General features: G+C 44.5%; 1 protein-coding gene across 1 annotated transcript; it reads left to right on the top strand.

Annotated features, from left to right (window-relative positions):
* Positions 1–14500: 14500 nt before the first annotated feature.
* Positions 14501–17966, top strand: LOC132387442 (probable G-protein coupled receptor 139). The gene is made up of 2 exons (XM_059959804.1): positions 14501–14616; positions 16349–17966. Exons 1-2 carry the CDS (start codon positions 14550–14552, stop codon positions 17257–17259), a joined length of 978 nt encoding a protein of 325 aa, XP_059815787.1. The 5' UTR covers positions 14501–14549; the 3' UTR covers positions 17260–17966.
* The last annotated feature ends 3546 nt before the right edge of the window (positions 17967–21512 follow it).

The following is a 21512-nucleotide window of genomic DNA, read 5'->3' as shown; positions in this document are numbered from 1 at the left end:
CAGAGCAATAAACCTGAGACCATGCTCAGAGGAGCAGCTACTTGTTATGTAAAATACCAGACATATCAAAGGTGCAATCCGCAGTCTTGTTAGTCTCTGACTGGGTTGCCTCATTTAACTGGTTCAGACCAGTCAGGGTGTAAACATACGAATACACAAGGCTGGGGTGGGCAGAGCCAGGTTCAATATGTTGGTTGTAGCTCTGTACAATGATCAGTAACCAGGTGACCCAGGTAGGTCAGGTGACCTTGAGCCAATGGTTTGGTGATCCAATGGTTCAATTGATGAGGAACAATATAAGATTCCGGTGCTTCAGATATGCCGGGGTGATAACTCTCCAGCGGCCAGAGAGCAACCATTGCCGAAAAGTAGGGCCACACGGACACGTGGAGATCGGGAACATGAGGATCGGAAGATGATGAGAGGCATTGATCGTGTGGGCTGAAATGGTTGCCAGAAGAGCACACAGGTTGAAGGTGCTGGGGAGTCGGCACAGAGGAGATGTCAGGGGTAGGTTTTTTCACTCAGAGAGTGGTGAGTGCGTTGAATAAGCTGCCGGCAACAGTGGTGGAGGCGGATACGATTGGGTCTTTTAAAGAGACTTTTGGATAGGTACATGGAACTTAGTAAAATAGAGGGCTATGTGTAAGCCTAGTCATTTCTAAGGTAGGGACATGTTCGGCACAACTTTGTGGTCCGAAGGGCCTGTATTGTGCTGTAGGTTTTCTGTGTTTTCTATGTTTCTATGGAAAGAGTTGCCAGCGTAGACTCTTTTCCCGTATAATACCTTTTCTCTTCATTGACTGTTCATGGAGTTTCAAGGTTTCCAGTAGGGTGCACACAGGAAGAGAGTATGTAAATCTACGTGCTTTTAGTAGAAATAATAAAAGATACTTGTTGTTAAATATAGATTCTCTGTATCTCATTGATCAATGTTACAAGGGATGATTCTTGTCACAGTGGCGTCCATCGTTAACATTGCCCACTCACAGGACGTGCCCTCTGCACAGTGTTACCATCGGGAAAGTGATACAGAAGCCTAAAACCTCAGGCACAGCGATTCAGGAACAGTTCATTTTTCCGCGCTGTCACCTGTATCTTAGTTTTGCTTTCTCTATATTTATTTATTCTTTATTTCATTGCACTGCTACCATAACGTTAACAATTTCACGACGTATGGCTGTGATATCAAATCTGGTTTTGATTTTTTAAATGTACGATTGAAACCTTTGATTCTGATTGAGATGCAGGGGAGATGTGTTTGATCGAACTTACATTAGTTGAAAGCCTAACAGAACCTCGTGTTCTGTGCTGTAATATTCTATGTTCTGTGTTCGATCGAGCGTACCGTATCTTGCTATAGTTAAGCAAGTCGATTAATTATTTAGAGCTATGACGCCTTGCTTGTCCAGACTATTCTCAATGCGTCGGACACTAAAGTGCAGGAGAATTTAAAAAAAGACAATAGGGCATAAATATCAGTACCGACCGCTGGATGATCTCGATAGCTTTGCCTGGAAGGGACTCGCCAAGTATTACGTAATGATGAATCGTCCTCGGTGTTCAGACTACGCTGGTCATGGGGAATGAAGGGAAGTATCTGGACAAACAGGAACATTAGCGATAGTCAGGATGGGCCAGTGCGTAGTCGGTCATGTCTAACCAATCTCACAGAGCTTTACGAAGTAGTCAACCAGGAGTGCTGTGGAAGGCAAGGCAGTGGATGCCGTCTAACAGGGACTTCAGCCACGATTTTTTCAAGGTTCCGTATGGGAGGATGCTGGAGAAGGTTCAGTCGGTTGTCTTTCACGATGAGGTAATAAATAGGATTAGTCATTGGGTACGTTGGGGAAGCGAGAGTGTGGTAATAGATGGCTGTCTCTCTGACTGGGGACCAGTGATGAGTGGAGTGTCCCAGGGATCGTTGTTGTGCCCGTTGTTATTCTTAAACTATATCAACGATCTGGATAATCATGTCATTATCTGGATCAGCAAATTTGCCGATGACAGCAACATTACGGATGTAGTCGACAGTGATGAAGAATACCGGAGCATGGAACGTGATCTGGACCAGCTGGAAAAAAGGGGTGAAAAATGTCAGATCGCATTTAACGCAACAAGTGTTAGATGTTGCTCTTTGGGCGGACCAGCAAGGGTGGGTCAGACACAATGAGAAATAGGGCACTGAGGAGTACGATAGAGCAAACGAATCTGGGAATGCAGGTTCATAATTCAATGAAAGTTGCGGCACAGGTAGACAGGGTTGTAAAAACAGATTTTCCCACATAGACCAAAGTACTGAGGACAGGAGTTGGGACGATATTTTGCTGCTGTTTTAGGCTTTATTGGGGCCTAATTTGGAATATTGTGTGCAAAAAAGATGAACATATTATTAAAATAATGCAGAAAAAAATGCACGGCTATTGCAGGGACGGACTGAATGTTTTTGATTAAAAGGAAAGATTATACATGTTAGCAGTTTATTCCTGAGCGGGTAGAAGACTGAGGGGAGATTTGATTGAGGTATACAACATTATGAGGCGTATAGAGAGTGTAAATGCAAGCGAGCTTTCTCCATTGATATCGGGCGAGAATACAACTGACGATCATGGGTGAGTGTGAAATGTGAACTCTTTAAGGGAAACATGAGGGTAAACTTTTTCTCTCAGAGGGTGGTCAGAGTGTAGACAGAGCTGCCAACACAAATGGTAATTGAGATTCCGATGCCAATTTTTAAGAGATGATTGGAGAGGTACATGGATGAGAGGGATACGGATGGCCGGTCCGGGTGAGGTCGATGGCAGTAGGCAATTTAAATAAATCCTCACTGACCTGACGGGCTGGAGACCCTGCTTCTGTGCAATGGTTTCCTATGGCTGTCTGACTGCGTATCAAGGTTAGAACTTCAGTGTCACACAGCAACGACCGATCTAGAAAGTCGGTGATACTGTTCGATCCCTCTGTCCTTGCAACACTGAGGTAATTTGGATGGTTATTCTGTATTCTCCAATTGCCTGCGATGGTATTGAAGGAAGACAAGTGTCTGATTAATTGCCTGATTAATTGCTTTGCCTTCGCTGCGTTTTTAGTTTGTGTAGTTTTGTATGTTTCATTTATTATTGATTTCAGAGGGAGACACGGATTCCACACCGGCCATGAGGATTCAGGGTTAAATAGATCGAAATATGAGCGTATCTACACCCGATATGCTAAAACCACGATTCAGAGGTAAATTGGCATTTGGATAAATTGGTGTGTACTTGAATTGGGAATTCGGATTGGCATTTTGGACGGCTGGTTCTTTTAATAAGCAGCAGAAGCTGCTGCTGAGCACTTTGAAATGCTGGTTTTAATTTGTAGGGCTCCATTGGAAAAGATGCTTTGAAGTCATTGTAGCATTTGCCCTGTAATATGTAAATGACAGGTCAGTTTAGAAAACGCGCTGGTGCAGTCAATCACTCAGCGATTTGCTGGCATCTTCAGCCCTAATTCCATTTATTATCCAGGTGCTACGGTGTGATCAGATTAAATCGATTATTTCCTCAGCCCTATTTCTGAGAGCACTGGTAACTGCAGACTCGCAATAGAGTTGTAAAGTGCAGCAGAATTTCGACTCTGCTTGAGGAACACGGCTGCGCTATGTCTTCCAGCCAGAATTCATTCTATCTACTACATCATCTGCCTTCGTGTTAGGAAGCCAATTCTGAATCAAAGCAGCCAGGTTTCCCTGGATCCCATGCCTCCTTGCTTTCTGAATGAGTCCACTGTGGGGAAACTGATCAAACTCCTGACCATGTTCGGATTCATCTGTTTGTTTTACTTACACTTTTTCAAATAATTCAATCTGGCTCATAAAGGACAACATGTTGTCTCTCCGTAGCCAGACTACGTTTCTCCAAATAGTCGTAAGATCCTCCTTCAATAATCCTCTCCAGTACTTTACCCACAACTGATGTAAGACTCCCTGGTCTATAATTCCAAAAACAATCCCTACTAACTTTCGTCAACAAAGGAACAACATTTTCTACCCTCCAATCATCTAGTTCTACTTCCGTGGCCAGCGAAGACACAAATATCCTGTCCAAAAGCGCAGCGATAACCGAGATCGCCTTCCAAAATTACCTGGACTATATCCCTTCCGGCACCGGGGAATCATCTATCATAATGTTTTCCAAGTTTTCAGCGCAGCCTCTTTCTTAGCGTCGGCATGTTCTAGCATATCTGCCTTTTTACGCTGTGTTCTCATTGATCAATGTACTCAGTGAGGAGCTTCACCGCCTCTTTGGACTCCAGACACAAGTATTCCTCTTTTACCTCTGATCTGCTCACACTCTCTCCAGTCTCCTCCTGTTCTTCACAGTGCAACTCATCAAGGATTTTTCAAATCCCCCCTATAAGTCTTTTAAGTCCATTGTTAAATTCCTTCCTGTCTACATTGTGACTCGCTGTAGCATTACCTGATCCTTTCTTCCTTTTCTGTAAGTATCGTTCTTTCTTCCTCTTGACGTGTTGTTCCAACTTTCTTGTCTCCCAGGGTTACTTTACACTGTCATCCTTTCCCTGCGTCACTCAGACAAGCCTATACTGAACCCCGTGTCAGTGCTCCCTAAACAATCCTCACATATCTGTTGCGCAATACCCTGAGTGCATCATTTCCCAATGTAAGTTCCAAAGCTCCTGCCACGGAGCACCACAAATCACTGACTCCCAATTAAATAGATCCCATGCTCCCTGGTCCTAACTCTGTGCAAGGTAAATGTCGGGGAGTTCTCCCTGTTGTTCAGAAATGCGGACCCGCGGAAAGATCTTCACGACCCGTTTCCTTTTCTAATATCAGATCTGGTATGGAAAGTTCGCCAGTCAGCCTTTCTTCTTATAGAAACATGAATCCTTCCTGAACACAACTGAGAATTTATGCCATTCCTAAACATTGTACCTTGGGTAGGTGCCAAAGACTATTAGGGAAGTTGTCGTTGCCCGTGCCAATATCATGGCTCATGTCCAGGTTCCACTTCCCGGTCGGTTCCTCACTGATCCCGTTGCGTTTTTTTTTGTTGATCTGGTGGGCGGCTGTACAGAATACTCCAGATGGGGAGATCGCGACCATTTCAAAAGGGAGAACAGAAACAGTGTTCGTCTCCCAGTCTATTAAAAAACGAACGCACCACGTTGTCCTCCCTTTCTGCAGCTGTGATACTGTCCCTGGTTTCCCATCGCACTCCCTTTACAATCTGTTACCCGACCCTGTCCATTTTTAAACATGTAAATCCCAGACATTCATGAACCCATCACTGTCCTAGTGACAGTCGAGTGTCTGTGATAGTTTGGAACATAATTCAACCAATTTAACAACCACGCCAGCAGCATTGAACGTTTGTATTGCTACCTACCTGAACTGTATGGGGCAAACAATCTTCCACCAATTTTGCAATTTCCGGATGACCAGGATGAATTCCGGATGAATTTATGACAAATTTCCCAAATATGTTCATTGTAAAAGGACTTTATTTGAAAACTCCGCTGACATACCATTAGACACGGGCGTTATCTACACAATGGCCATTTAATGTAAACACATACTTCATTCCATTCCTCAGCTCTTCTCTGAATTTCCTCTGTGTCAGTGTATAGATACAAGTATTGGTGCACATGCTGAGAAATTGTAACATGAACCCAAGTTGTTGTAGGATGTATACCGGGGAACTCAAATATCTGTCCTGGTAAAAATAGTTTTGTGTTTGCCATTTCAGGGAATGGGCTACAGAGGGCATCCAAAATAATATGAAATTAGCTGATATAGAAAACAACAAACTCATCGAATTTCTGCGTTTTTCCACCTCGGTGTCTTTTTGATTGTCGATGCTGTGCCGAAGCCTTCTGCGGACTCTATTTGCCACAACGATATGTCTTACGGTTAACCCGTTGAACACCAGGATTAATCCGATTGGTAGAAATGGTGTTAAAATACTGTCCAGTAATGTGTACCCTCTCCACACGGGTGAAGTAGCGTATTCATATGTGCCGATGCACCGCCACGGCGTGTTGTCAATGATGACGTAAGGTTCAATGGCAAAGTAAAACGGGACACATTTCCCGCAGCTCACGATAACCACCGTTGCTGTTCTCTCGGTGCAGTATCGCTCCCGCAACTTTCGGCAACATATTGCGATGAAGCGATCGAAGGTAAAACTGACCGTGAACCAAACAGAACAGTCCGTCGTTACTTGGACAAATACAAGTGTCACAGCCCATACAGGAGTGATAAGCAGGAATCTAGAATAAATGTAGATATTGTTGGTCTGTTCCACTAAAGCAGCAACAATAACCACCATCAGATCAGATGTTGCCATTCCGACCAGGTAACGGGTAATGCATTTGGAGAGTCCGCATTTTCCAAGAGATAGGATCACAATCGCCGTTAAATTAACTAGAAGAAATTTGGAATCAATATAAAAATATGGTCAGCAGCAACTCTCTGAATGCCTCCATGGAGATGGTCTGTTTGGAACTGGAATGCGGGCGTCCAGTGTGTGCGGTCTCCGTTACTGCACTCCGGCTGGAGGACAATGACGGATGTGAGTGTCAGTGGATTGGCGACCTCCCCACAGTTTAGAGCAAAGAATCTGAGATCCACGACTCACGGACCAGTGAATGGAAGATCGTAAACAAACAATTTCCATTATTAGGGGCGAAACAATTGAAGGGTTTGTTTGTAGTGGCGACAAAGTGGAATCAAAAGATACAAAACACAAATTATCATTTACTGACTTACAGAGGAACAGAACGACGTCTCGAAAATAGACTGGACCATCATTTAAATAAGCTGCCACGTTGTTATAAGGTTGAAGTGTCTGCACTGATAGGGACTCGGACCTGGAAAAGCAGAGACCAGCATCACTTCAGAAAACCTAGCGAGATGAAATCATGAAACAACAATATCGGCACCAGTGTAATTGACAAAAGAAGAAAACACTGCGATTAGAGTATGGAAAATGAAAATAAAATCATTGGATGCCTCCATTCCGGAAACACGTTTCAGCCGACGGTAGCATCTGTGCTCAGTAACAGTGCGGATACCGCAGCAGCGTAACGACGCCACCATACATAAAGTGGCCAGCTCCGGCATCTTACCGGGGACACCGACCGCTACAAGTGTGGGATAGAAAATTCCCGCGATGTAGTAAATCGTCGATTATCCCATATTCCGTCAGAAGCAGCGTTCAGTTGTACGGAGCGTTTCAGCTGCTCAGATGGACTGGTGATCGGTTTAGCGGACTTTTATTGAGGAGAGAGCAATTCCCCTGAGGCAATTAACGTGACTGTCACGTCAGGGACATTAGTGACAACCAACTGCAAAAACACTTACGTTAAACTATTTTTACTCACTGTTCCCGTGTCATTAATTTGACTCCTCACGGGACATTGCAATCTATGTTCTTTAAAATAAAATATGATGTGAATTTTCCATGTTATCTTCCATGATTCCTGGCTTCAGGGATTTAAATAGTTTATTTTTTTTTTAAATATCTGTGTTACTTTTAAATTTGGTAATCATCTTGAAGTCGATTTAAATTGTAACAGTCGACGGAGTACATTTACTTCTGAAATTGAGGGAAGGAATTTGTTCTGGCTGGTGAAATGGAGAACATTTCTTTATTAAAGGGGAACTTCCGTTCATCTTTACTTTCATTTGTTCCAGTTATTCCGGGGGTTTGATTGATGAAAATCACAGTGACAGCTGACCTGTATTACAAAAACACTGCACGTATATTCCTCCAAACACCGTAGAAGATCCATAGTGATATTCCAGAGACCTGTGATCAAAAAGGGAAATGGTCTTCGGGAAATTAGCAAGGGATGTGGAGAATTTGAAGAACAATGTTTTCCTTCGCACACATGGGCCATTTTATAGGAACCTGACCTCTGCCAGTCAATGACCTGACCACCCCATACCCGTAACATGCGATGCAGTCTATTTAACTTTAAAAATACTCACACCTGCCACGATTCCACCACCATTTCTCCATTCATTCTCTGTCTGAAAAAAAAGTAGCAAGTAGAAATCTGTGAACAATCCGCAGGTTCCCAGGCTGTTCTATTATTTTCCACGAAGTTGTATTTTTTTCTCCTGATTTACTGTCAGGCATTTTGCCTTTCCAGCGTCACGATGTGTATGTGCAGAACAGCGGATGTGTTCAAGCTGTCAATTACACTTCTTCCCGCTCCTGCAGTGCGGTTCTCGCACCGATGAGCAGCCCTCGGTTTATTGGAGAGAGTCTCATCACTCCGTTTCCATCGTGGAAATCATACTAATGTGTGGCTCTTCGTTCACTCCAGAAAGTATGAACACTGTCTTAAAATTTACCCACCGGAAAGTGAATCATCTATAACATTACCGGTTGAACTCCATCTGCAACTTTCCAGCGCTGTTCTGCATCCTGTCACTGTTCTGTTGCAATCTGTGACAACCTTCTATACTGTCCATAATTGCACCAACCTCCACATCATTGAAAATACAATAATCTATCCTTCCACCTCCTCATCCAAATCATTCAAGAAAACATAAATGCCGAGAATCTCTGTAGGACACCTGTCAACAACATCCAGGGAGAAAACGCTCCATCCACAACTATTCTCCTGTGGGCGTCAGTTCTGAATCCATCAGCCAACTTTCCCTGGATACCAAACCTTCTGATGTTAAGCATGGTCCTATCAAGGATGACTTTAACGTCTTGTTAAAATCCATTCATATCAGATCAATTATCCCCCACTTTATTTGCAGAAGACAACGTAACAATCACGTTCTCCCATCTGTTTCTCTCTTCTGTTGTCTCCGTCTTTAGGCAAGTGCGAAGATGTGACCTGTCCTCATCCTCTGGGTACAAAGTGAAAGTGATTGCCCAGCTCATTGAGGGAGCAGCTGCTCCTTCATCCACGTAACCTTCGATTGCCTGAAACATAGTTATGAGGAGTATCTCATCTCGGACCAGAGCATCCCATTGACAATATGTTTTCCGGAACTCAGCTACTAGAGGACATTGACTATCTCCAAGGGGTTTGAGTTGGTTAATATGATACCAATCCAACGTATTTGGAGCAGTTTGAACTCGATATACTGCTGGACTGGCTCTGTCAGTGATGTCATATGTCCCGACAATTCGCGAAGCTGTAAAGGGGGTCGGCTGATGTACAGACATTATAAACTTCTGTCCTATTTCCTTGTTTGCCCTTGTTTGCCCTTGTTTGCTTTGCTGCTTCTTCCGTCTCCTATTATGCGCGGCAACATAATGGGCCTCCTCAATAGAGTCAATTAATTGCTATTTGCATTTGTCCTTTCCAGTGCCAATACACTCGGCTGATGATAAATCTAGCCCAAACGAACATTCTAACTCTTTCATTTTAGCTAACATTGTCATTAAAATTATATTCATTCATTTAACAATTGCACTGCATTGTGGTCGATGACAGATACCAACTGTGTTTTAACCCAAACGGTTTCATTACATTTTGGATCACGTGTGCGGTGCAGAGGCGACCATGATTGATTCAAGAGTGCTTGTCAATTGCCAACGGGTAAAAACTCTCTCCAAACAAAATCTTGGCCGTAACATCAGCGGTTTTCATTATCTATTTGGGTATAGATGAAGAAGCCTCTACACACTTGGTGAAAACATCCACTATTTCGAGGATTTATTTTAGGGGATGGAGATAAAAATCCAACAACATAATCCTGTAAAGTAACACATATTCCTTCTACGGAGCATATCTTAAAATACTTCTATAGCCAATTCATCTGGTTTATTACTGGGCACAAAACAAGCAATTCTTGCAATAATGGTGTACATCCCCTCGCAAATTCGGCTATCAACACAGATTCTTCAGCTTTTCCATTGTTCTATCTGCTCCTTGATGCCCACAAATGTCATGGCAACAATACATAATCTGGAACCACAAATCTACCATTATTAAGCACAATCCCATTCTGTGCCTGTATCTCTCGACACTCCACCTACTCTTCAGAATCCTCTCCCCTTTGTACATTTTCTAACTCCTGATCCTGTTGCTGTGTCATGACTAACTCTATATGTATACAGTTTCGTGGTTTCTCTGCCATCGCTATCTCTAGATGTGGATTCCATTTCATCATCCAACTTGATTCTAGTTTGGCGAACTCACCAGCCTTGTTGCTCCCTTCCGGGGATGTCTTTAACTGAGCCCTCAGCTTTTTTCATCCATCATTGTTTCCTCTTGCCTTCTCAAATATTTACTCCATCAAGGGAGCTGATGGTAAAGGTTTACTGTCTATTGAGATATTACCTCCAGCTTCCCAAAACGGTAAATATTCAGTCAAAGCACATGGGTATGCAGTGACTCCCATCTGGTTCGTAGCCCGCAGTAACTCACTCATTCATGAATTTATCTAAGCTTCTGATGGAGACATTATTGGGAAGAGCAGTAGAAATATCTCAGCGGAATTATTTCGTTTTGTTTTTCAACAGAATCTGGAAATTGTGATAAGTAGTGGCCCAAGTATAAGGAAAAAAATAGGATTAGAGGATTCCAGGATTCCAGAAGCACAGGCAGCGACAGCTCCTAGGAGACCAACCATCACAGAAGTGGATGATCCCTAGTCAAAAACTTGATTACATCAGGATTAAGAGAAACGACGAGACAGCGTAGACCCATTGCGCGGGTGTTATCTTTCCGATTATTTCACGGTCTTTGGAGGGTACGGGTAACCTATGGGTGCATGCAGGTGTTTACTGTACATTTATAGCACGGCCGCTTTCGACCAACGGCGCTAACATTTCGAAGAACTCTCGCAATTTTTTATCTGTGACTCACCTGCTATTACACCATGTCACCTCATTCCGCCAATTCATTCCCTTCCATCAATCGGCCTGTTCTGGTCAAAGACATTTGTCTTTCTATGAGTTCCATAACGGATGTTGTTTCAAGGTATAATACAGAATCAAAGACCAGTAGAACTCGTCCAGTGAACAGAGTGCGTTTAAAGAGAATCTCACTTACACACAGCCCCGGGACTGGGTCCAGAGCGTCAGTCTCAAATCCAACGTAGAAGTGACGGGACGGTAAAGGTAAATTAGACCATGGACCATGGAGCTTTTGCAGCCTCTGTAGAACGTGAACTATTGCCCGCCTTTAGGACTATATGGTGCCGGGGCGAGGAGGGGTCATGGGCATCACCAGTTCAGCCGGTCTAGTAAAAAGAAATCAGCTCATTTCCGATCGTTGGATGGTATCCAATTGGTTGATGAAATGCCGTTCCTCTAGTTTATGCTCTGCCTGACGAAGGCAGTGGAGAAGGGCGTAGACAGAGAAAATATCGGATCAATGGAATTGGAGTTAAAGTGCGGTTAACCAGGAAGGTCGGGATCAACCACGTGACCACGCAAAAAAGTATTGCGGAGAACGTGTCGCTTATGTTTCTTTCTCTCTCTCTAACATCATTGTGGACACTGAATGTTCAGTAGCACAGTTCGGCAGATCTGTAAAGAAATCGCTGCGTCAATTCTTTACATCAGAATGAAACGAGGAAAGTTAACAGCTTAGGCTAACTTACGCAAAGCTTACATTTCCACTCAACCCATGCCCTCCTTATTAGATGCGCCTGACATCGAGAAATTGTTTCATTGATGAACACTGCAAGCCGCTCAGAATTATTAAACTTCTGTGTGAAGCAACGATTCACCGTCCACTTCAATTAAAAACTGGCGGGTCCCGTCTGATATCTGAAATGTTCTTGGGGAATCCTCTCTCCATCGACTCCACTGTAATCACATCCTTTACATATGGAGATCAGCAACTCGAATCTGACCAGTATTGTGTATTATTGCATCAGGACCTTTCCCGTTAGTGAAGGCAGTTATTTCCAATGTATTGAACCCATATTATCAATCCGCACACCTGCTTTCATGGATGACTGACCTTCAATTACCTTGCCCGGCTCTACATCAGCACTCTCGAGAACCCCGTCACTCTTTGCGAATATTCGAGTCCTGCCCATCCGTGGAAGATAATCCCCACATACTTCAGTATTCACCCCTGTCTGCCCTTCGCAGACCGTTTAACAGGCTGATCAATGTCATTTCATAACTGACAGCCCATTGGTATATCACTACGAGGAGTATCCAGGCACAGTGAAAGGCTTCTCCGTGCGGCACTCGGTTCCCAACGTTCAAAGACATCGAGGAAGCACGTCAGGTAAAACAAAAACAAACAATATTCAATGGTGTGTTATATATCCAGTGAACATGCAGTTCAGATTGTCAGACAAGTCAATTCGATTGTCTATATTGCTGTCAACAACGCTACCAATTCAGTGCATCTGCTAAACAATTGTCATTGTTGGATCCAATGTAACGAACGCAGACGCTCGGTAAGTTTATTCATTTGCAACGATTGGAAGATCCCGTGCACGTTGATGGAATTATTTTGTTTCATACAGGCGTGAACTTCGATAGGAGCTGGTTTACCATGTGATGGACTACATAAATTTGATGCACATTCACAATGCCGGAGAAACCCAGCAAGCCGGGCTGTATCTATTGAGCTGGATAAACAGTTGCACTTTCAGGCCGCGACCATGTTTCAGACTGCAAAACGAATGTGGGAAAATACCAGAACAAAATTTTGGGGGGAGGGGAGAAGGCAACCGAGAACGATTGACGGCTCAGTCTACAGGAGCCTCTATGGAAATGTACAAGCAGTTGAAGTTTAGACCATAAGAACAGGACTAGTCCTTTCAGCCCATCGAGTCTGCTCCGCCATTGCATCAAGGGTGATCCCGGATCCCAGTCAACCCCATACACCTGCCTTCTCGCTTTGATGCGCTGACCGATCAAAAAACGATCATCTTCCACCTTAAATATACGCACAGGCGGCCTCCACCACAATCTGTGGTAGAGCATTCTACAGGTTCACCACCCCTTGGCTGAAAACAAAGTCATTTTTACTTCCGTTCGGAAATGTCAACCCACCATTTTGAAGCTGTGTCTTCTAGTTTTGGATACCCCCACAATAAGAGACTTCCTCCCAATATCCAGCGTATCTAGTCATTTCAACAGTCGATACGCTTCCATGAGCTCGCCACGCATTCTTCCAACTGCAAAGCTGCCAAACGCTCCTCATATGTTGACCCCCTTCATTCCCGGAATCAGCCTTGTGAACCGAGGCAGAGCAGGAGAGGAGAAATAAAAGGGGCGGGCAAGTGGAAGGGGAAATAACGGAATTTAGAGATTTCTATGTTTATGCCTTATGATTGGACCGAATAAAAGGTGTTAGTCTTCCAACCTGAGAGTGGCCTTATCCTGGTAGAAGAGGAGTCTATGGAACCATATGTCGGGTCAGGAATAGGGCTAGACATTGAAACCTTTAGCTACGAGTCTTTGAATATGTATAAACTGCGACTTTTCGGAATGCGAAGTCGGAAGACATCACGGAAGAGAGAGGGGAAAACATATGGAAGTTGATAGGTGAAGTCAGGTGGTTGGGGAAGATGGACGAAATAAGTACCTGGGAAGTAATGTGGGGTAGGCAAAGAGCTCCGGAAGGATGAATCAGATATGAGAGGAGAGTGGATCATGGGAGAAGGGGAAGGAGGAGAGGTATCAGGGGAAAGTGGTAGGAAAATGAGGAAAAGTGTAAAGGAAAGTGGGAATCATTGGAAAACAGAGATATCCATGTTCATGCCCTACGATTTGAAGTTACCAAGCCGGAATGTAAGGGGTTATTACCCCAGCCTGAGAGTGGCCTTATCACGCACAAGAGGAGCCCAAAGACCGTCATTTCGCACCGGGAATGGAGACAGGAATTGAGATGGTTTGACACTCAGGATTCCGCTTCTGTTGATGGAGCTCAATTACTCGACGGAGCCTTCATTAATCTGAATAAGGGACGCGGCCGGAAACGTCGACTGTTTACCCATTTCAAAAGATGCTGCCTGACCTGTTGAGTTCCTCCAGCATTTTGTGTGTGTTGTAATTAATTTTATTAGTGATTTGCCTGCGTTCATTTTCTTCGTAAGTCTGGACACTACCTTGATTTAATGCTCTTCACTGTATTACAAGATGACACAAACAACATATTATTTACATATATTTGTTTTTATTGCTGTGATTTAAAACCGAGACAATTTCCAGAGTAAAACAGTGCATCATTGGTCTATGATGACAAAGTCTATGCAGCCTAGGAATGGATAAGATCAACAATAACAATTTTGAAACCGATAGGTCGGCCTGAGAGTGTTTCACAACAACATTCACTGACTTCTCCAATTGTCATTTCTTCATCTGTGAGATTTTGCAACTTCGGGTCATGCGATCCATGCCTCATCACAATTGGGATTTTACTTGAATGACATCGTGTTTATTTTTACCCCAGCTGTTGGAAGACACGTCAGCCTTGTGCAGTATTGAATATTCAGTGTGATGGAGCGGGTATAAATGAATGACCGCGGAGATTCACCAGCTCAGAGATTATTCAGCGAGATCGCGGGCAGCTGGAAGACAGGTTGAATCTCACACAGCATGCTTGAAATATTTTTCACTGTGAGGAAGATATGGTACATGATCATTGCCGTTATTGGTGTTCCCGGTAAGAACAGTGGCGAGCGAACATTTGCAGCTCTCTGTGCGCGGCTTTGGACTCGTTCAGTTACCGACAGCGTTGTGATGCCGGTGTATCACTGAGTGCGGTGGAGTCATTGTGAGAAAACTCTGTATTCTTTCAGAAGTTTTCATGCAGAGTAATCAGTGGCCTTGGATGAAAATAAACGGCCACTTGAACCAGATGTACACTGGGAGATCGGAGAGATGGATTCAGTTTGCGGATTCATTTCAGTAATTAATGTTTTGATTTATCAAAACCATTGTCAAAGTAAAGGTCGATAATTCAGACTTCTCGGCACCTTCACAGGAGACTTGGTGTTATTCTGTATCAATACCTTATCGTGCTCTCCATTCAAATTTAATGATATTGCGCTATGTTTCAAGAAAGTGTTGTAAGTTTGAAGGCGTCCCTGGAAGCGAAACCTCTGTGAGATTCAGGGAAATAACACTCCGTGTTTCGCAACTTGAAATAAGGGTATGTGTGTTTTATAGTGTGCCAGGGTTTCTTTCCACGCCCGATTGTCCGTGAAGTGAGGAGGGAATTAAGAGCCAACCCAACGGTGTCCGACAGAGGTCACACCGGGTCAGATTTATGCGACATCCAACACTAGAACAATAAGCATCGAAGCATTTAGAATAATGCTGCAGTAATTTGGAGAAACCCCGAAAGAGGTCAATGGTTGAGGTACCTATATTGTCTTTCCTTTGGAAATTGGATGGTTTAAGCAATAACGTCCAAAATACCCGTAACATTCACCGGGTCAGGCAAAATCTTTTAAAGCAGAAATTGAAATCTTCTGCTCGGTTTCCTTGACACAGTGTGAAGGACCCGCAGACAAGCGGAGTGGCGAATTTTAAGAGAAGTGAGCCGAGTGGGGCCCAGGCACGGAGACGGTAAACTGGAGTTGCGGAGGGGGCGAAGACACGTGAACGTGGGAAATAATTTCGATCTAAACTTTGTAAGAGGACTGAAGCGGAGTGAGAGGGGTTTCTGTGTATGGGAAGAATCCAGAACAAAGCTGACAGGAATGCGGCAGTCACCATCGCCGAGAAAGTAGCCGAGGTATCCAGGCTTTACACGTCAGTCCAAAACCTGATGTGGGAGATCTACAGCGATTTCTCCAAACCGCCCTCGGTGATCAGTTGACAATGCCTCCTTCCAAAAGAGTGATTTCCTCCCGTAGCGAGAACACCACCCTTTCAGCCAGCTTGCAGGCGGGTAAGATATTGTTCTCTCCAAACCGCCCAAAAGAGTGATTTCCTCCCGTACCGAGAACCCCACCCTTTCAGCCAGCTTGCAGGCTGGTGAGGTATTGTTCTCTCCAAACCGCCCAAAAGAGTGATTTCCTCCCGTACCGAGAACCCCACCCTTTCAGCCAGCTTGCAGGCTGGTGAGGTATTGTTCTCTCCAAACCGCCCAAAAGAGTGATTTCCTCCCGTACCGAGAACCCCACCCTTTCAGCCAGCTTGCAGACTGGTGAGTTATTGTTCTCTCCAAACCGCCGAAAAGTCTGATTTTCTCCAGTACCGAGAACCCCACCCTTTCAGCCAGCTTGCAGACTGGTGAGATATTTGTGACTCAAGCTTTGGACCTTCTAAAATTCCGGAAGCGAGCTGTCTGCAAAGTCTGATTGTATCAATTTCCAGCTTATCTCTGCCCTGAGACCCATGGAGCGGCGAGACAAAAATTAACTCATTCTTTTTGTTGTTCCCCCCAGTGAATTTAGTGGCGATTACGATCCTGTCCCGGAGAAAGTGCGGCCTCTCCACCTGCACCACGCGGTACCTGGTGGCCATGGCAACGGCGGATCTACTAACCATCATCTTTGATGTGACACTGTGGCAGATCAGTTATTATTACTTCCCCGGGACTTTCCTGGACATCACCCCCGTGTGCAGCGCGATCTCTGCCCTGGCAGAGGCAGCCACTGACTGTTCTGTCTGGTTCACCGTCATGTTTACATTTGATCGGTTTGTCGCCATCTGTTGCCAGAAGCGGAAAGCGAAGTATTGCACCGGGAAAACTGCGGCTGTGGTTCTGACGGCAACTGGCACTCTGCTCTGTTTCATAAATGTGCCCTATTTCTTTATATATCATCCAGCGAAAGTGGTTGACAATATACCCTGGGACTGTATTCCAAAACCAGGATACTATCAATATCCCGTGTGGGTTGGGTATAGGTGGTTAGCTACCGTTCTATCGCCATTACTCCCGTTCGTGTTAATACTGCTGTTCAACGCTCTGACAGTCAGACACATTTTGGTGACTAGTCGCGTCCGTAAGAGGCTGAGGGGTCAAAGCAAGGCGGAGAACCGCAGTGACCCGGAGATGGAGAGCAGGAGGAGGTCTGTGATCTTACTTCTCACCATCTCCGGAAGCTTCATCATCCTGTGGTCGGTGACTGTTGCCGAATTCCTTTATTACACCATCGCCGGATTGGATCCAAATAATTACAACGATTCGGAACAAATATTTGTTCAGTCCGGATACATGCTGTTGATACTAAGTTGCTGCACAAACACGTTTATTTACGGGATAACTCAGTCCAAGTTCAGAGAGCAGTTCATCAGCGCAGCGAAATATCCGCTCACGTCAATTATACAGCTAATTAATAATCAAAACGTCTAGGTTCTTCTCAGCTCAGAGCCACCCGTAGTAATTTCAATCTTGTTAGTACAGACTCTGCGGTCATCGGAGAATGTGGACGCGGGGAAAATAAAACTGGTTCAGCGCCTGAGAGAGAGGCACAGAGCACAGTTACAGACCCTCGTCACCCGCAGTCCCCGACCTGCTTCTCCTACCAATAATTACGTTCACACTACCTCTTATTTTTATTTCACCATTTTCCCGTACTTGTCCCCACCGCACCCCTTTCGACAACGAATACCGCACCCTAATTGGCCATTCATCCGGTGACCTACAAAGCCGTTTCGTCTCGGTGACAGAAAGGTATCGGGACACCTAGTGGAAATACTGCCTTCACGAGGAGATGGTTGGAATTCACACTGAGCGCCCCGGAGATCAGTTCGAGTCTGGCCCGTACTCAGAAATTTAGCTGATTACACCCAACATCGGCACGTCCTTTTATATGCGATAAGCAGTCAGAATCCACGTAGACAGACATCGTAACTTCAACTCTGAGTGTACCTTTGTCCAGTGAGTTGGTATCAAATTTGTGATGTGTTCACCAGCAAAGAGAAATTCTGAACAAGGTCTAATTATCATCTGCAGAAAGTTTTTCTCTGAAGTTGTCTTTCATGAAACTACGAGGAGGGAGTCTTTATTCCTCATTTCCCTAGGTAACAAAGAACTTCAAGAAATTCAACACCGTAGAATCGGCCAATAGGCACTTTAGGACGGCTTTGAGCCAAGGCCAGATGGTTAATTCAGACGTTTAAACTGCCTGGGATAAGAGCATTAACCACTGGGTCCAGGAGCGGAATTTGTTCATTCGCTTCATCGAGCTCTCCGCCTTTCCTTCTCGAGTGATCTGTTCCACAACTCCAAACTCTTTCCTTCTCCCAGAAACAGTTAGACCCCTCACCATTCGAGAAAATTTAAACCCTTTTCTTCGCTACATCCAATGTCTTTGTGTCCACAACTTCTGTGCCATCGAATTCGAGTCCCCTTGATATGAGTGCCGGCATTGCATTTGTCTTCGTTACCACCGATTTAACCTGCAGGGTAGCCATCAGGAAATCCAGAACAAGGAGCCATAACTCTATATGTATCTCTTATTTCTGACTTTCCCCCCATTTACAACCTCTCTACACATTAATCGTTCGTTTCTAAATGTATCCCCCACACCTCCATACCTGTCACTACTTTGCCCACTTACTTAATCTGATCCCTGCCGGCGGCACTATCTGCCTCTGCAGGTAAATACTTTCCATCTGAATCTCACTCTTGAGCTCGCTCTCCAACGTTGAAAGTTTTATCAACCCTGGCGTAGAATGCATTTATTGAAAGTTACAGAATATCTCTCTGATGTTCCACGCTCCCTACCCCCTCCTTTATTCCTGATCCCAGCCCCGAAATCCCTCACCCTGCCCCGATTCCACTCTCATCCCGCATCGGAGACCTACGTCAGAATCAGCGTCAGCATCACTTAACATAGGTAAGTGCATATGTAAGTGTAAGAGCAGTACTGTGCAAACGTCTTCTTCTTACTTAGGCAAGGTTTTACCAGGGCGCAGGCCTGGGCAGGGTTGTATGGGAGACCAGCAGTTGCCCAAGCTGCAGGCCTTCCCCTCTCCACGCAACCGATGTTCTACAAGGGAAGGACCCATTCAGCTTGGCTCTGGTGTCGTCGCAGAGCAATGTGTTGTTAAGTGCCTTCCTCAAGGACACAAACACGCTGCCTTCAGGTTACTAGTTCGATGCTTTGCCCACTAGGCCACGCGCCAACACGCAAACGTATTAGGCACACTGAATATATAGATATAATATTTTAGACCAGTACGTGAAAATAATCTTTTGCTTTCCCCATTCATCTTTTCTATACGGCCATACTTTACACTATTAGTGAACTAACAAGTCGCTTAACAAAGACCTGCCTTTATCACACCTGCCAATGTCTGACACATATCTCCTTATTTTCCATCTTCAGGCCATTAATGACCATATTCAAAATAGCTGGTCCAATGTTGCCCGCAATGCCCATTACTCTAACATGGATATTCTGCCACCGATGGCTTCTTAACAGCCTCACACTCGCCCGGCGTCCTTTGCTGTGATAACATGTGCCAGTTCCTTATTTATACCACCGAAGTTAGGGTTTGCACACTTTAGTATTTACTTGAACGTCTCTTCCATCTTCTTCCTACTTCACTAGGTATCCCTGGTGTCACAGAGTACATTTTACCGGATCTAAATCGTTGCCATCTAGCCGTTTGCAGGAGTGACAGCGGCTTACCGGGAATTCCAACGGCTGAAATAACAGGGTAGTAAATGTCTTCTATCCGCCAGATTACTGGATATCCCATTTGAGTGACGCAGTGAACGCGATTGCTCTGAATTCCACAGCTCGGCAAGACACTCTGGGTTAACGTACTGCAACAGGCTCTGATTTATACAGGGGATCGATCTCCAGTGACAAGGTCCCACCTCCCACCATTGTTACTGAACAAACAAATTACATCACCGGCAGTGTCTCAGGTGTGAATTCTGTGGGCATGTTCCAAATGAGCGGCTTCATTTCCAATATTCCACAGTTGTATTGACAGCGGTCACGACTGTTCCCATTTTCCAAACTTTCACTTGTGCTTCTCTTTCCACAAGCATCCAGAATCGATGTTTCCAAATTTTCGGCAATGTTCACTGTACACTCTGTTTCATCCACAAATAGATCCGGTTTCTCCTCAGTGTGCTCTGGATCCAGGGACACATGATAACCCTCCCAGTCTCCTCCTACAGACTCAGTTAATGTCCTTCACTATTTTTTGCTTAAGCAGCTCCACATTGGCCGCTCAGAAAGCAAACCCATCCCACCCCGTCCACTATGTGCCACCAGATATAAAACTTCCCCGCTGTGAACACAGGAACTCTGTCCAGTTCTCCATCAGACCTGGACGACACCGAGTATTAAAACTGTGATCATCTTCCCCAATATAATGCTTATTTCCGACACCTTGAAGCTGACACGTGTGTGTGTGTGTGTGTGTGTGTGTGTGTGTGTGTGTGTAATTGTGTAGCTCTTATATATCTTACAATGTATACATATAAAATTTCCTACTCGTGCTGTGGATTTTGTAACAGTAAGGTGATAGACAAAGCCGCTGCCGAATCCACCTGATGAACAGTTGGATGCTGAAATACTGTGGTGTTCAATTAGCTGTAGTAATATAATGGGATGATGAGGCCACTACACATTCACTGTCCAATGGGTTACGAGCACAACCATCAGCACAATTCTCCCTGGTATAAATACTTTCTGCCGTGTATAGATTCCATTCCGATTCATCGCATGGTTGAACATCAAAATGCCCGTGTCCTTAGCATTACCTTTGCAGTGTCCTGACAGAAATAAACGCAGGACCGACAAATAAGGCCACACCATCAAATAAACCATATTAGGAATCATTAATAGCAGATACAAACACACAAACACGCACACACAACAACATACACACTCTCTCTCTACACACACACACACACACACACACACACACACACACACACACACACAGAGAAACGTCAGTACATATATTAAATTCTTTGTCGCTCCCCCAGTTCATGGCTTTCTCTTCCCAATCGGATCACGTTGACGACAATATTTCACTGTGGAGTCTGAATATCGATTAAGGGATTCAAGAAACAAAAGCGACATTGAAACAGCTGCAAGGCCATGTTGTAGAAACAAGGATTATTCGCAGCGGAAGGAAAGAAGAACAATAAATTGGGAGGACAGATTAATAGGCCATTCTGCCAGAGAGAGGAAAGGATTGAGCATGAAGTCGGTTTCAAACTGCAAATGAAGAGAGGGTTAATATGCAGTTCACATGAAATGCAGAATTAGTGAGAGAGGACGACAGCAGTGCAGTGACAATCGACAAATGAGAGACATTCATTCGGGTAATATGAGAGTGTGTGTTTCATTCATCACCAGACTTTCGCCGGTATAGTGCGAAGAGTGGTGGTTAATTTTGCATTCATCTATCTCCTGTGCAATGAGAGACTGTGTGGGTCAATTTTGCAGATTTCAATCCCTGCTACAGACTGGCAGTGTGAGGTTCTTCAGTTCTCACTCTCTGGTTTAGTGTGAGAGTGTGCAGTTCAAATTGTGCAGATCAGTCTCTGCTACAGTGTGAGAGTGTGGGTTTCATTCTGTATCTGTCAGTCTCTGTTACAGTGTGAGAGTGTGGGTTTCATTCTGCATCTGT

Source organism: Hypanus sabinus, unplaced genomic scaffold, assembly GCF_030144855.1.
Source record: "Hypanus sabinus isolate sHypSab1 unplaced genomic scaffold, sHypSab1.hap1 scaffold_1861, whole genome shotgun sequence".
NCBI lineage: Eukaryota > Metazoa > Chordata > Chondrichthyes > Myliobatiformes > Dasyatidae > Hypanus > Hypanus sabinus.
Note: the sequence above shows the minus strand (reverse complement) of the source record. Positions and strands in the feature narration are given on the sequence as shown.